This window comes from Monodelphis domestica, chromosome 4 (assembly GCF_027887165.1).
Source record: "Monodelphis domestica isolate mMonDom1 chromosome 4, mMonDom1.pri, whole genome shotgun sequence".
Classification (NCBI taxonomy): Eukaryota; Metazoa; Chordata; class Mammalia; order Didelphimorphia; family Didelphidae; genus Monodelphis; species Monodelphis domestica.
The window spans coordinates 451,701,403-451,715,011 of record NC_077230.1 but is presented as its reverse complement, the minus strand read 5'-3'; the positions used below and the strand labels follow the sequence as shown (position 1 = coordinate 451,715,011).

Below are 13,609 nucleotides of genomic sequence, written 5' to 3'. Positions count from 1 at the left end.
TCTAGCTCAAATCTCAGTAATGAGAGTAATGTATGCAATTTTGTATAAATTCTTTTTTTTCATTTTTAAATTATTTTAGTCAACTTATAACATTTTTCCTTGGTTGTAAGAGTCATGTTCTTTCCCTCCCTTCCCCCTAACCTCTCCCATAGCCAATGTGCAATTCCACTGGGTTTTGCATGTGTCCTTGATCAAAACCTATTTCCAAATTGTTATGTTTGCACTTGGGTGATCATTTAGAGTCTATATCCCCAATCATATCCCCATCAGCCCATGTGACCAAGCAGCTGTTTTTCTTCTGTGTTTCTGTTCCCACAATTTTTCCTCTGAATGTAGATAGCGTTCTTTCTCATAGATCCCTCCACATTTTTCTGAATCATTGCATTTGTGCTAGTAGAGAAGTCCATTACATTTGATTGTACCACAGTGTATCAGTCACTTTGTACATTGTTCTGCTCCTGTTACTCTGCATCAGTTCCTGGAGGTCATTCCAGTTCACATGGAATTCCTCCAGTTCATTATTATATCACCCATATATTTATTCAGCCATTCCCCAATTGAAGGGCATCCCCTCATTTTCCAAAAATTTGCCACCACAGAGAGCACAGGTAGGAATATTCGTGTACAAGACTTTTTCCTTATTATCTGTTTAGGGTATAAACCCAGCAGTGCTATGACTGGATCAAAGAGCAGACAGACTTTTAGTGCCCTTCGGGGATAGTTCCAAATTGTCCTCCAGAATGGTTGGATCAGTTCATAACTCCACCAGAAAAGCATTAATGTCCCAATTTTACCACATCCCCTCCAGCATTCATTACTTTCCTTTGTTGTCATGTTAGCCAATCTGCTGGATGTGAGGTCATACCTCAGAGCTGTTTTGATATGCATTACTCTGATTTTAAGAGATTTAGAACACTTTTTCATGTGCTTATTAATAATTTTGATTTCTTTAGCTGAAAATTACCTATTCATGTCACTTGCCCATTTATCAATTGGGGAATGGCTTGATTTTTTTTGTACAAGTTATTTAGCTCTTTATAAATTTCAGTAATTAGACCTTTGTCAAAGGTTTATGTTATGAAGATTTTCCCCCCAATTTGTTGCTTCCCTTCTTATTTTGCTGGCATTGGTTTTGTTTGTAGAAAACCTTTTTGATTTAATGTAATAAAATTATTTATTTTACATTTTGTAATTATTTCTAACTCTTGCTTGGTCTTAACATCTTTCCTTTCCCAGAGATCTGACAAGGATACTATTCTGTGTTCACCTAAATTATTTATAGTTTCCTTCTTTATATTCAGGTCATTCACCCATTCTGAGTTTATCTTGGTATAGGATATAAGATGTTGATCCAAACCAATCTCTCCCATACTGCCTTACAATTTTACCAGAATGTTATTTTTGACAAATAGTGGACTTTTATCCCAAAAGCTGGGATCTTTGTGCTTGTCATAGACTGTCTTGCTGAGATCACTTATCCCAAGTGTATTCCCCTGATCCTCCTTTCTGTCTCGAAGCCAGTACAATATTGTTTTGATGACCACTGCTTTATAGTAAAGTTTGAGATCTGGTCCTGCTAGCCCCTCTTTGCATTTTTTTCATTATTTCCCTGGATATGCTTGATCTTCTGTTCTTCCAAATAAACTTTGTTATGTTTTTTTCTCAATTAGTAAAAAAATTTTCTCGGCAATTCAATGGGTATGGCACTCAATAAGTAAATAAGTTTGGGCAGGATTTTCATTTTTGTTATGTTACTCATCCTACCCATGAGCAGTTAATATTTTTCCAATTATTTAGATCTAGTTTTAATTGTGTGGAAAGTGTTTTGTAGCTGTGTTCATATAATTCCTGTGTTTGTATTGGCAGATAGGTTGCTAAGTATTTTATATTGTCTAGGGAGATTTTAAATGAAATTTCTCTTTCTAATTCTTGCTGCTAGGATGTGTTGGAGAAATATAGAAAAGCTGATGACTTATGTGGGTTTATTTTGCATCCTGCTACTTTGCTAACATTGTTGATTATTTCCACTAGCTTTTTAGTTGATTTTCTAGGATTCTTTAAGTAGACCGTGATGTCATCCCCAAAGAGTGACAGCTTAGTCTCCTCATTGGTCACATCATTGCTTATTTTAATAACTTCAATTTATTTTTCTTCTCTTAATGCTTCTAGTATAATGTTAAATAGTAGAGGTGATAATGGACATCCTTGTTTCACTCTCAATTTCATTAGGAATGCATCTAGTTTATCTCCATTGCAGATGATGTTTGTTGATAGTTTTATATATATACTGTTTATTATTTTTAGGAAAGGCCTTTCTATTCCTATGCTTCCTAGTGTTTTCAATAGGAGTGCGTATTGTATTTTGTCAAAGGCTTTTTCTGCAGCTATTGAGACAATCATGCGATTTTTGTTGGTTTGCTTTTTGACATGGGCAATTATGTGGATAGTTTTCCTAATATTGAACCATCCTTGCATTCCTGGCATAAATCCCACTTGATCATAATGAAGAACCCTTGTGATCACTTCCTGGAGTCTTTTTGCTAGTTTTCTGTTTACAATTTTTGCATCTATGTTCATTAAGAAGATTGACCTATAGTTTTCTGTCTCTGTTTTTGACGTGCCTGGTTTTGGAATCAGTACCATATTTGTGTCATGAAAGGAATTTGGTAGAACTCCTTCTTTGCTTATTATGTTAAGTAGTTTGCATAATACTGGGATTAGTTGTTCTTTGAATGTTTGTTAGAATTCACTTGTGAATCCATCTGGCCCTGGGGATTTTTTTAAATTTTATTTTAAAATTCTTACCTTCCATTTTGGAGTCAATATTGTGTATTGGCTCCAAGGCAGAAAAGTGGTAAGGGCTAGGCAATGGGAGTCAAGTGACTTGCCCAGGGGCACACAGGTAGGAAGTGTCTGAAGCCAGATTTGAACCTAGGACCTCCTGTCTCTAGGCCTGGCTCTCAATCCACTGAGCGACCCAGCTGCCCCTGGGATTTTTTCTTAGGGAGTTCTTTGATGGCCTGTTCAATTTCTTTTTCTGATATGGGATTATTTAAGAATTCTATTTATTCTTCTATTAATCTAGGCAATTTATATTTTTGTAAATATTCATCCATATCACCTAGATTGCCATATGTGTTGCCATATAATTGGGCAAAATAGTTTTTAATGATTGCCTTAATTTCCTCTTCATTAGAGGTAATGTCTCCCTTTTCATCTATGATACTGTTAATTTGGTTTTCTTCTTTCTTTTTTTCATTAGATTGAACAGTACTTTGTCTATTTTGTTTGTTTTTCTAAAATACAAGCTTCTAGCCTAATTATTAATTCAATACTTCTTTCACTTTCAATTTTATTAATTTCTCCCTTAATTTTTAGAATCTCTAATTTAGTTTTTATCTGAGGATTTTTAATTTGTTCACTTTCAAGATTTTTTATTTTCATGTCCAATTCATTGCCCTCCCTAATTTGTTAATCTATGATATCAAGGATATAAATTTTTCCCTGAGTACTGCTTTGGCTGTGTCCCATAGATTTTGAAAGGATGGCTCATCATTATCATTTTATTCAATGAAATTATTAATTGGTTTCTATGATTTATTCTATAACTGATTTTATGGAATCACATTATTTAATTTCCAATTAATTTTTGATTTAGCTCTCCATGTACCTTTACTAATTATTATTTTTATTGCATTATGATCTGAAAAGTTTGCATTTATTATTTCTGCATTTCTGCACTTGTTTGCCACGTTTTTATGACCAGTACATGGTAAATCTTTGTGAATGTACCATGTGCTGCTAAAAAGGTATATTCCTTTTTATCCCTATTTATTTTTCTCCATATATGTATTAACTCTAATTTTTCTAAGATTTCATTCACATATTTTACCTCTTTCTTATTTCTTTATTTGATTTATCTTAATTTGAATGTAGAAATTTCAGGTCTACCACTAGTATAGCTTTTTATCTGTTTCATCCTTGAGCTACACTAGTTTCTCCTTTAGAAATCTGGGTGCTATACCATTTTGTGCATACATGCTGATTACTGATATTTCCTCTTTGTCTATACTGCCTTTTATCAGGATGTAATTACCTTCCCTATCTCTTTTAATCAGAACCATTTTTACTTTGGCTTTGTCAGATATCATGATTGCAACTTCCACCTTCTTCCTCTCAGTTGAGGCCCAATAAATTTTGTTCCAACCTTTATTTCTAACCCTGTGAGTATCAACCAACCTCTTGTGTGTTTCTGGTAGACAACATCTGTAGGATTTTGGTTTCTAATCCACTCTACTATTTTTTTTAGTTTTATTGGTGAGTTCATCCCATTCACGTTCAAAGTTATGATTGCCACTTGTGTATTCCCTAACATTTTGTTGTCCTCTCCTAGTTCTGATCTTTCTTATTTTGCTATATCATTTTAAACCAGTGGTTTGCTTTTTATCAGTCCTCTTAATCCCTACCCTTAATATGCTTCCTTTTTTGTTCCCTTATTATTTTTTAGGGTCTGTTAAGTTCCCTGCCCCCTTTCTTTACCTCCCTTTTTATACTCCCTTCCCCATACCCCCTTTAGTGTTACCTTCTCACTTTCCCTGTAGAGTAAGATAAAATTTCATACCCCAATGTATCTAGATACTCTTCCCTCTCAGAACTGATTTCCCTGAGAGTAAGTTTTAAGTATTACCTATTAGCACTCTCTTCCTCTCCTTATTATAAATAACATTCTTCACATCCCCTTCCCATGTGCCTCTTTGTGTGATATAGGTTATCCTATTTATCTTATTTCTTCAAGTTTTTCATGGTGCCATCTTCTATTCCCCTCTCCCTTTTTCTTTTTTTGCATATCATCTTATCCCTCTTATTACCCCAATCCCTTCCTGTGAATGTTTCTTTAATTACTATAATAGTGATTATAATTTTTGAAAGTTACAAATAATATTTTCCTTACACATTCATATAAACAAATTGATCTTATTGAAGTCCTTAAAGAATAAAATTTAAATTAAAAAAAATTTCCCCCTTTTTCTTCTCTTTCTTATTTACCTTTTCATGCTTCTCTTGACTTTTGTGTTTGGTTATTAAACTTTCCACTTAGTTCTGGTTTTTTCTTTACAAATACTTGGAAATATTCTATTTTGTTATATGCCCATACTTTCCCCTGGAAGTATATAGTCATTTTTGATGGGTAGGTGATCCTTGGTTGAAGATCCAATTCTCTTGCCTTTCTGAGTATCATATTCCAAGCCTTGTGGTCCTTTATTGTGGAAGCTGCCAGATCTTGTGTAATCCTGATTGGTGCTCCTTGATATCTGAACTGTTTCTTTTTTACTTCTTGTAAAAATTTCTCCTTAGCTTGGAAGCTCTCAAATTTGGCAATTACATTCCAGAGGGTTGTCTTTTGAGGATTTAGTGCAGAGGGTGTTCTATGAACTCTTTCAATATCTCTTTTACCCCCTTGTTCAAGAATATCAGGGCAGTTTTCTTGCATAATTTTTTGTAGTATGATGTCAAGACTTCTATTTATTTCTGGGTTTTCAGGTAGAACAATGATTCTCAAATTGTCTCTTCATGATTTGTTTTCCTGATCTTGTCACTGAGATATTTTATGTTTTCTTCTATTTTGTCAGTCTTTTGACTTTGCTTTATTAATTCTTGCTGTTTTGCAAAACTATTGGCTTCCAATTGCCTAATTTTGGTATTTAAAGACTGTTTTTCCTTTTCAGTTTGGTCTATCCTGCCTTTCATGGCTTCCAGCTGTTTTCCAATTGGGCATTCTTGTCCTTTAAACTGTTATTTTCTTTTTGAACTATTTCCCACTTTTCTTGCCAGAAGTCTTCCATCTTTTTGATAAGTTCCAATTTAAATTCTTCAAGAGCTTGTTGCCAATTTACCGTTTTAAAATGTTTGAGTGCCTTTATTTGTATTTCTTCTTCTGCTATTTCCTCTGTAGTCTGGATTTTTCTTCCATAAAAATTATCCAAAGTCAACCCCTTCTTGTTTTTCTTGTTGTTGGGAAATTCTTGTTCCTGGGCTCTGTTTGCCATCACTATGGTGGTTTTCCTTCCCTTACAGTCAGAAACCTGAGTGAGAAGGTCAGGCTTTCTATGTATGGAGCTAAGGAGCAAGATTTTTGCCTGAGCCTACTCTCGAGTCTCTGAAGCTTCTACTGTTTGCTGCCCTTCTCTGTGCTATCTCCCTGTGGGCACCCATGGTCTGCACTCTTAGGCCTGCTATCCCTTTTTCATTTAATCAGGTGCCATTCAAATGGAATTTGAGGAATTAAATGATTTGTATATTGAGTTTTATATTTGGGAGAATATAAATATGATGATAATATCCTTCACCTGGAGTTCCAATCTCTTGGACTTTAGAGATTGGATTTTGACAAAATGTTAGAAGTTGAATTACAGTTGCTTTGAAGTCCTACTCAGGAAAATCTCCCACATTTGACTAAGACTAAGTTTTCTGGCTAATATTACTTTGCCTCTGACCTCATCAGCTTGAGGCAAAATTCAGATACCTGATAAAGTTAGGGTAATAGAACAGCCTGTGAAATTATATATTCTGTAGATAGGCAAGGTAAGAGAAATTGGAGAAAGAGCTGGCATTTTCCCAAGATTCCCCTCAGTCTAGGCCTTGAGTTCCAAAATGCCTGGAGAGTTGATAGTTCTCATGAATTCTCATTTCTCTGTCACAGCTAAATCTTCAACTTAGTTCCTGAGTATGGAAAGTTAATATTGAATTGGGATATTATTTTTGAGGAGTGGTTCCCCCTTTTGTACCCAAGAACACAGCTTGTTTTCAAAATCAACAAAACCATATGTCCCCCAGACTATGAAAATGCTTTGTTCTACCCTTCTTTTGACTAGATGTGAAAACAGACAGGATGGAAATCTGTTCCTCAGTTATATGTAAAAAAGAACTTTTTCTGGTAATGATGTCATCTTGGCAGTCACCATTTTGGGAAGCATGCAGTGTGCAGCCATTTGATAAGTCAGCTGTTGTCCTTAGGACGCTCTCCTTTCTGTGATGAAGGTGTTTCAGACTCTAATGCCACTTCCTATGTGACTACTCTCCAATAAGAAATGTCCTGGGGAGAGAATAAGTGCTAACATCAGAAGAGAAATATGTTGGCATGCAAGACAAGAAGTCAAGGGTTTGAGGGATTTTTTTCCTAGCTGCTTTCTTTAGCTCCTCTCTCTAGCCCAGCTTTCCTGAATAATTTCTAATTTTGCTCATTATCAAGCAACCTCTCTCTCTCTCTCTCTCTCTCTCTCTCTCTCTCTCTCTCTCTCTCTCTCTCTCTCTCTCTCTCTCTCTCTCTTCCTCTCTCTCTTCTTCTCTCTCTTCCTCTCTCTCTCTCTCTTTCTCTCTCTCTCTCCCTCCCTCCCTCTCTCTCTCCCTCTCTCTCTCTCTCTCTCTCTCTCTCTCTCTCTCTCTCTCTCTCTCTCTCTCTCTCTCTCTCTCTCTCTCTCTCTCTCTCTCTCTCTCTCTCTCTCTCTCTCTCTCCCTCTCTCTCTCTCTTCCTCTCTCTCTCTCTCTCTTCCTTTCTCTCTCTCTTCCTCTCTCTCTCTCTCTCTCTCTCTCTCTCTCTCTCTCTCTCTCTCTCTCTCTTTCTCTCTCTCTTCCTCTTTCTTTCTCTCTCTCACTGACCCAAGCTTTGAGGCATTTGCTTAGACTGTGAGGGAAGCCATTAGTTAGTTATAAATCTTGGTCAGCAGATTAGTAAATTAATATTTAGGAACTAAATATAGAGTCTCTAGAGAATTTCATTTGTTACAAGGGAGGTATACAGGAATACCAAGCTGGTTCCAGATTCTCCAGTTCCTAATCCTGAGAAGCTTTGTTTTGAGACAGCTATTTCCTTTTGTGTCAATTGCCTGGATTATTACCAAGTCTCTAAATCAATGACTTTAACTGATTCCCTAGTTCTTATTTAATCAATTGAATTTATTCGCTTGCTCTTACTGAGAGTGATGATTATTTTTTAAAGGGAAAAATGTTCAATAAAGTACTTCCCTTACACTCTGTATACACATTGTAAAAGAGAAGAAATGGGGGGGGGGAGAGACTCTTCTCTCTTTAAAATGGAGAGAAATGAGTAGGTTTTGTCCCAACTGGAAGGATATTACTCCAGTGAGAGGTTGAAGGGAAATGTGGAGTACGGGATATGGATGAAACAGAAAGGTTGAGGAAAAGATGGCAGTATCTCTCCCTCAAGATTAGTTGACACTAGGGCTTAAGGCAACCATAGAGACAGGAAGAACTTCTTTGACTCTCTTCTCAAAGGATAAATTAATTGGCTGTTTCCTTTGAGCACTGTAATGGCACAAACTGAAAGGAAAGATGTCAGGTTTCCTTGCCAGTAGTTCTGAGCAAAGGGTTTGTAACCAAACACTTTTCTATGGAGGGTTGTGGCAACCCAGGTTTGGTTAGCCACAGACAAAGGACAGGATTCAGCTTTGAATCCTCTCTTCAATTTATCTGATCCTTTCCCTTATTATGAGGACAGGCCCAGACCCAGATCGGACTTATACTAAAGGTTTTATTGAAGGGAAGGGGTATGGTAGGGTTAGAGGAATAAGGGAGAAGGATAGTGGGAGAGGATGCCCTGTCAAAACTATTTCCACAGCAATTGGATTTCAAATGTCAGTCTTGAGGCTTCTGTGTCTCCCTTCCAAACTGACTGCTTCTTATAATCTCTATATTTCTACAGCATAACTAAATCTTTGTAATCAGTTCAAGGAAAGACAAGAACGAGAGAGAGAGACCTCACAGAAGAGGACAGATTGGCTCTGGTCAAAGAGTCCAACCAAGTTCCTTCTGAGTCTTAGGTAGTTGTAATCAAGTGTAAAGGAGTTGTGATGAAGCAGGTACACCAACAAGCAGGAAAGTCAGGCTCTTTTTCTTCTTGTGGCTTCAGATCTCCTCTGCTCCTCAGGAAAAAAAAACAAACTCCTCTCTGTTTTCCTTCCAAGACTGGAAGTGTAGAGCTGGTCAGAATTTTCCTCAGCTCCTAGTTCTCTACTCAGAGTCCTTGGCTGACTCTCAACTACCACCAGGCTAGCTGTCCATCAAACAGCAGGATTCTATTTAGGGTTTCAATCCTTCACACATGCAAATGTGTGGAGAAAGTTTTAAAATTAATACTCTAAAATCATACATAGATCTTTATGATTTGGGGAAGATTTCTAATATACTTTCTCAATACATTGCTGTAAAGAATCTTAGGAAACTTCTCTGTTGGTTATGAATTATGATAATTAAATCTCTTTCCTCTCTAGATATTAAAATCTCATTGGAGTGGGGAAAACTCCACCCTCCAGTAATTGATTCTTATACCTCCCTCAATTCTTCAATTGGGAAGATACAAAAAATAATAATGGTTTATAATGAAGAATAGATTGTGTAATTGTACCTAAAAACATATTAAGCAGGAGCAACCAAATACATTAAGACGTTCCTGATCCTGCCACCTAGGCTCAAAGTTAATTAAGCCATTGTATGCTACCCTGTATAGGCAATTTCTGAAAGATGCAGTAAAATTTGTGGCCCTGGATTCCACAGAAAAGCCAAAGAAGGAAAGCCTACTTGCTGTTTTGACTGTGTTCGCTGTCCTGAGGGCCAGATTTCCAACCACACTGGTAAGTCTGTGCAGACACTCATCAGCCTCAGGAAACACAGACCCTGGACACAAACCAAATCTGGGTATGTCTCTCTGATCACAATCATGCAATAGCAACTCCCAACCTGTGGACCATGATGTCCAGAGAGCAATGGATGCCTAGAGAAAATGTCAGAAAGAAGATCAAACCAATTGAGAACCCAATATTCATGAAGATGTGAATTTAATTTCCACAAAAATGGGAATTTCTTGCCTATTTCACCGTGCTCCAATTTTCCAAGGACAGAGATCTAGAAAGCATGTCTATTATCAACAGTCATTCACAACAAAACAGGGCTTTAAAGTTTTTCAGCTGCTCTTTATCAGGAACAAAGAACAAAATACAAATCCTTTTGTTCTAGTTTTATAGAAAAGAATGGTACAGTGACCAGCCCTCATCATGCATCTACTAAGGAGAGCTAGAACAATAAGCCGGCATACTGAAATGAAATCAATTTATTTTTCATTTCATCTCAACTGACTCCCTGGTATGGTTTCATAATGTTGGAGCCAAATATGCAGAATCACCAAGACCACATTTTTCACTCTTAAAATTATTTGCCTTTTTGCTGGCCAGGAACCTGCTCCATGCCCAGATTTCTCATTAATCATAGGCTTTCATCTCTAGAAAGATAGAAACAATACTTTGAAGAAGCAGATGTTTAGGATGACAAATATGAATAAGTAGGCAGAAATTTCAGAAAGCTATACTAATTGGAGGAAGGGGGAAGTAATATACTCCAGGGAAGTAATCTAACCTAGAGCAATGTTTCCAGGAACAATATTCCCTCCTCAAAAGAGGAGAGTGAAACAGCAGCCTAAGAGGGGTCTCCTGAGCATGTATATAAAGTACCTAGGACATTGTTCTCATGACCTGAAATAGAAGGAATTCAGCAGGGACCTGCCAGAGACACAGCAGGAAGAACATTTTCATACTTGACCTGGAAAACACTACTGTGCCTCCTACATTGTTCTCTTGGTGACTTTGTGAAAACAGTATCTCATTAGAATGTTCCCTCTTCATTAAAGAGATTCTGCTGGGTGCTTATAAGTTGAGGAGCTCTGAGACTCTTTACACTTAAAAAGTGGAAGAGCTCAGCAGCCATCAGGTCCCTTGAGATTGTTCCTAAAGACCCCCAAGGAAGGGATATCCACCATCTCTCAATGGAACCTCTCCTATTTTTTGAACACTCTATTAAAAAAGATTGCCCTCACATGGAACCTCAATTTGCCTCTTCTCAATTTCCCACCTATTTGGGGTTTCTCCATCTACAATGAAACAAAACAAGTTTTGTCCCAGACCCATACATAAGCCCTTTGAATACAGAGAACCAGCTCTCATATCCCTTCTGAATTTTCTCTCATTCGAGTTATGCAAGCCGAGTTCCTTCCTCAATATTTGTAGTGTGCTCAGAGTTCATGACCAGGAAAATTAGTAAAGCCTAAAAGGCATGAAGTCAACAATTAGGTGCATATACACATGTCATCAGTATTCTAAGCATCAACAGGAAAGGCATAGAAACCAAGATCTTTAGAAGTTGTGGATGCTGCATTTCCACATATATTTCCAGAAGAGATCTCCTAAGACTAACTAACACATTCAGGGCAAAGTAATCATTTTCCTCCAAGAAGAGACTACAAAAAACAGAGAGCTCCAAGCTGAGGAGATGATCTCTTAGAGGAACTATAGGCCAGGTCCAAGACAGCAATAAACTGGCTGGGTTTCTTTACTTCGCAATATGCTGCTGTCACATTTTTTATTGTTGTTAATCATGAGGTCCCATATTTATAAAGTACTCTGAGAAAAAGATTTGTATTGCTCCTATTATTGACATAGCATCATAAGGTTTGTAGAACTCTTTTACCAATGTTAAAATTGAGGCAGAAAAACTTAATTGACTTTCACAAGATCACAGTCACAGACTCTTTGAGACAAGATTATAAAATTGAAGTCTTCAGAGTGCTATAGTTTATATACTTTCACCAGATTCTGATCCCCATTGAACCAAAGAGAGTGATAAGTATAACAAATATTTCTTGACCTTCCCATAGGGGAGATATGCTGAGACTGACATACTGAGACCTTGTTTATTCTCTTCAGACAGTGAGCAATGCATGAAATGTCCAGAAGATCAATATCCAAATAGAGAGAGGATATATTGTCTACCAAAACTGGCGATATTTCTGGACTATGAAGAACCCATGGGGAAGACCTTGGCCTCCATAGCTGTTTGCTTCTCTCTCCTTACAGTTCTGGTTCTCTGGGTCTTTGTGAAGCACAAAGACACTCCCATAGTCAAAGCCAATAATCGAGATCTCAGCTACACTCTCCTCATCTCCCTTTCCCTCTGCTTCCTTTGCTCCCTGCTCTTCATTGGCCCTCCCACTCCAACAAATTGTCTCCTTAGACAAACAACATTTGGAGTCATGTTCACAGTGGCCGTCTCCTCTATTTTGGCCAAAACAGTTACTGTGGTTCTGGCCTTCAGAGCTACAAGACCAGGCAGCAGGAGCAGGAGATGGGTGGGATCCAAAGCACCCATCTCTCTTGCTGTCTTTTGTACCTTTATTCAAGTCATGCTCTGTGCAATCTGGCTCTTGCTCTCTCCTCCATTCCCTGATGCAGACATACACTCTGACCCTGAGCACATCATCCTTAAGTGCAATGAGGGCTCTCTCATTGCCTTCTACTCTGTCCTAGGCTACATGGCATTCTTGGCCCTGGGGAGCTTCACTGTGGCTTTTCTAGCCAGAAATCTCCCTGACACCTTCAATGAAGCCAGGTTCATCACCTTCAGCATGCTTGTGTTCTGCAGTGTCTGGATCTCCTTCCTACCCACATACCAGAGCACCAAGGGGAAGATGATGGTGGCTGTGGAGGTCTTCTCCATATTGGCCTCCAGTGCTGGATTACTAGGCTGCATCTTCATCCCCAAATGCTATGTCATTCTTGTGCAGCCACAGAAGAACACCAAGAAACCTTTAAAAAAATAATGCCAATTCCTGAATTCAAGGATATTCTTAAATTTTCTCTAGGACTCCAAATAAGTACAAGGGATTTTAAAATATCAAGATAAATTAATCTTGGTTCAAAATTTCCCAGTGATAAGCTTTGCTAAACAAGAGCTTCTTGATTGTTTCAAAATCTCCTGAGGCACCATTATCATTCTATCCCCAACTTCATGGACCTTATCATATTATCTTTCATATTTATTGCTTCCTTTTTTCATGTTTTTATCTTTTAGTTATATGAATTCCTTGATGATTTCTGTATGAGGTACCTTCCTTTCCACTTCTTCAACTATAATATTTGTGATATTCTTTCTCAACTTGTCCCTCAGTTACTGAGACAATGCCTTTTAAAATTTTCATTTTATCCTCTTTACATTCTCTAGAATACCTTAAAAGAAGAAAAAAAAGATTTCTTTTCAGGGAATATATTTTGCATCACATAATTCATTTGCCTAATATCCGTGGTTGTTTTTTATTTCCCTTTTGAATAAATGAACCAGATAGATTGATGGATGAACAGACAGACGAACAGATGAGGCGATGGATGGATGGATAAATAAACTGACAGATAAACACATAGATAGATAGATAGATAGATAGATAGATAGATAGATAGATAGATAGATAGATAGATAGACAGACAGACAGATAGATAGATAGATAGATAGATAGATATGATGCAAAAGTTTTACTGAAAAAATAAGACCTTATATGTAGCTCCAAAAAGATAAACAAGAAACCAGAAATAACTAATTTTCTGTAGCTGAGAAGTTCAATGATTAGAGCTCTAGGACTTGAATCAGGAAGTCCAGAGTTAAAAGTTGATGGTACACACTCACTAGCTTGGAACCCTAGGCAGTTTATTAAACCTGTTTGTCTGTTTCCTCACCTGTAATATAAACTGTAGAAATAAAGGGCAAAGATACTCCT

At 37.2% G+C, this 13,609-nt stretch overlaps 1 protein-coding gene across 1 annotated transcript in view; it reads left to right on the top strand.

Moving 5' to 3' along the window:
• VN2R590 (vomeronasal 2 receptor 590) overlaps positions 1 to 12,661 on the top strand; it is a 30,590-nt gene extending 17,929 nt beyond the window's left edge. The window contains 2 exon segments of the mRNA NM_001099538.1: positions 9,524 to 9,651; positions 11,773 to 12,661. Of these exon segments, the coding sequence (NP_001093008.1) occupies positions 9,524 to 9,651; positions 11,773 to 12,661 (1,017 nt within the window).
• The last annotated feature ends 948 nt before the right edge of the window (positions 12,662 to 13,609 follow it).